Genomic DNA, 885 nt, shown 5'->3' on the forward strand with positions numbered 1-885 from the left:
AAAAAGATAATTAAGCTTTTAATACTATTTATTAATTATCATATATTACAGTTTGGTTCATATCGATGCGAATGTCCACATGATTTTACCGGTCGTAATTGTGAAACATTCTCATTTAATGATGATCCTTGTTCCATATCACCTTGTCACAACAATGCCAAATGTTATACATATCGTGATAAATTCTACTCATGTGAATGTCGTCCTGGTATGTATTCTTATTATCATATCATCATTGATATCATTATTTTCTTTAAAAATTTCATTATTTCTTTAAAAATTTCATTCAAACATTATTAAGTAATTTAATATATTTTCATTTGGTATAAATCATAATTCATTAATAAATACAGAAATATTCGAAAATTGCTTGAAAAAAAGTGTAAAAAATGCCAGAAAATATGCAAAAATATTCAAATTTTATGTGAAATATTAAAGAAAAAAGTCTATTAATTATTAGTTTTTCATTTCAAATTATGCAAAAAAAAAAATGGCTGAAAAATATGCAAAAATATTAGAGTTTTATGTGAAATATTTGAAAAAAAAAACCAATTATATATTAATTTTCGGAATTTTTTTTTTTTTTTCATCCTTATCCACCAAAAAAAAAAGATAATTAAGCTTTTAATACTATTTATTAATTATCATATATTACAGTTTGGTTCATATCGATGCGAATGTCCACATGATTTTACCGGTCGTAATTGTGAAACATTCTCATTTAATGATGATCCTTGTTCCATATCACCTTGTCACAACAATGCCAAATGTTATACATATCGTGATAAATTCTACTCATGTGAATGTCGTCCTGGTATGTATTCTTATTATCATATCATCATTGATATCATTATTTTCTTTAAAAATTTCATTATTTCTTAAATT

General features: G+C 23.5%; 1 protein-coding gene across 1 annotated transcript; it reads left to right on the forward strand.

Annotated features, from left to right (window-relative positions):
* Positions 1–657: 657 nt before the first annotated feature.
* Positions 658–814, forward strand: LOAG_16077 (hypothetical protein; the record flags this gene model as incomplete). The annotated part of the gene is made up of 1 exon (XM_003151565.2): positions 658–814. A coding segment is annotated over one exon (157 nt), but the record flags the coding sequence as incomplete, so codon positions are not given.
* Positions 815–885: the final 71 nt, after the last annotated feature.

This window comes from Loa loa, assembly GCF_000183805.2.
Source record: "Loa loa unplaced genomic scaffold supercont3.3903, whole genome shotgun sequence".
NCBI classification, from domain to species: domain Eukaryota; kingdom Metazoa; phylum Nematoda; class Chromadorea; order Rhabditida; family Onchocercidae; genus Loa; species Loa loa.